This window comes from Anarrhichthys ocellatus, unplaced genomic scaffold, assembly GCF_004355925.1.
Source record: "Anarrhichthys ocellatus isolate YVR2014 unplaced genomic scaffold, GSC_Weel_1.0 scaffold87, whole genome shotgun sequence".
In the NCBI taxonomy this organism is placed as follows: domain Eukaryota; kingdom Metazoa; phylum Chordata; class Actinopteri; order Perciformes; family Anarhichadidae; genus Anarrhichthys; species Anarrhichthys ocellatus.
This window is the reverse complement of record NW_022280117.1, coordinates 569,438-571,450: the sequence shown is the minus strand read 5'-3', so window position 1 is coordinate 571,450 and position 2,013 is coordinate 569,438. Positions and strand designations below refer to the sequence as shown.

General features: G+C 38.8%; 1 protein-coding gene across 2 annotated transcripts in view; it reads left to right on the top strand.

The window, feature by feature from the left end:
- Positions 1-283: 283 nt before the first annotated feature.
- The window catches only part of naa25 (N-alpha-acetyltransferase 25, NatB auxiliary subunit), a 13,614-nt gene continuing 11,884 nt past the window's right edge, over positions 284-2,013 (top strand). For both annotated transcript variants that reach the window (XM_031875158.1, XM_031875157.1), the window contains exon 1: positions 284-357. In XM_031875158.1, coding sequence (XP_031731018.1) covers positions 297-357 — 61 coding nt within the window. In that variant the 5' untranslated portion in view covers positions 284-296. The remainder of the gene's footprint in view (positions 358-2,013) is intronic.

The following is a 2,013-nucleotide window of genomic DNA, read 5'->3' as shown; positions in this document are numbered from 1 at the left end:
TACATTATTACAAAATGTGAAATGAGTCATTTTACTATAGCTACTTTAAACAAATATACTTAATAAAATAACATAATACTTTTGGAATGCAGGGCTTAGTTTTAAAAGAGTACACTACACTACTTCTATACTGTGGTATTCCTAGTAAAAAGTACTACCTGAGTACTTGTTTACCACAGACTGCAGCACACACACTCATGCATACATTTAATGTAAACCGTTTGCCCTCCGCGAGGCAGCTCCGCAGTACGCATGCGTGAACATTTACCCCCCCCCCCAAACAGGTAAACTCCACCATGGCGGCGGCGCGAGGCCATGTGCAGGACCCCAACGACAGGAGACTCAGACCTATATACGGTGAGGACTCAATGGGGACTTTTACATGAATTTAAGAAACATCCTCGTGCTCTATATACCGGTGCACGTGCGTTAAAGTGGAAGCTTGTTGGGAGTCGGAGAGGAGCTTCGATGAGGCCCCACCAAACCACGGTCTCTGCTGCCTGCAGCGCCCAATGACAGAGCACCTTATCCGGTCTATAAGCCGGAGTAGGACATGGGTGTCTGGATCAAAATTTAAAAACAATTGTATTGTTAAAGCAATGAATGAATCGGAAATGTCTGTCCTCCTGTTTGGCATCATTCGAGTCGAACTCCTTTTTTATTTTTTTGCTAACGGTCGCTATTTGACAGCTAGCTAGCATGCTAATCTGTCAGCTAGCTAGCATGCTAATCTGTCAGCTAGCCAGGCAGCCTATAGCATAGACTGGCTACAACTGTAGGGTATGTTTTAAAAATAGAAAGGTTGTTTATTAATGTGGTTTGTGTGCCTCTTGTTGACGAGTATTTCCGTTGTAGTTATAGCTGTCCGCGTCCAGTCTGAATCTGGAGTCGCTCTGTATCTAGCTAAGTGTTAGCTCCCAGCTAGTATCTGGTTCATAATAGTGGAAGGACAATGCTTCAAGCTAACTTCAGCTAGCTAGCATGGAGCTGTCACAGCTCACGGACCTCTACTAAAGAGGGGCTGATACATAATAACTCGCATTGACTGTGTGTGTGTGTGTGTGTGTGTTTTATAAGTGAGCAGTGCTGGAAGAAGTATTCAGATCAGGTACCAATATCACACGAGAAATACTTCACTACAAGTAAAAGTCCTGCCTTCAAAACCATAAGTAGCTATCAGCTAAATATATGAAAAGTAAAAGTACTTATTGATCAACAATGTTCCCTGTCAGTATTTTACTATTGTATGCGATGATTCTGGATTATTATTATTCCTGCTGCATTAATGGGTATGTTGCATGTTAACTCCTTTATATCCTGTTGTCCAGTTTAATCTGCATCAATGCATCATATTCTATAAGATCATCATATGTTTGTAGCGTCTGTCCTGTGTCAACACATAAAGAAACACTTCATCCTTCGGTTTATCACAAACATTCAACATCAACATATAAAGAAACACTTCATCCTTCGGTTTATCACAAACATTCAACATCAACACATAAAGAAACACTTCATCCTTCGGTTTATCACAAACATTCAACATCAACATATAAAGGAACACTTCATCCTTCAGTTTATTACAAACATTCATCATCAACACATAAGGAACACTTCATCCTTCAGTTTATTACAAACATTCATCATCAACACATAAAGGAACACTTCATCCTTCAGTTTATCACAAATATTCAACATCTACACATAAAGGAACACTTCATCCTTCAGTTTATCACAAACATTCATCATCAACACATAAAGGAACACTTCATCCTTCAGTTTATCACAAATATTCAACATCAACACATAAAGGAACACTTCATCCTTCAGTTTATCACAAATATTCAACATCTACACATAAAGGAACACTTCATCCTTCAGTTTATCACAAACATTCATCATCAACACATAAAGAAACACTTCATCCTTCAGTTTATCACAAACATTCAACATCAACACATAAAGAAACACTTCATCCTTCAGTTTATCACAAACATTCATTATCAACACATA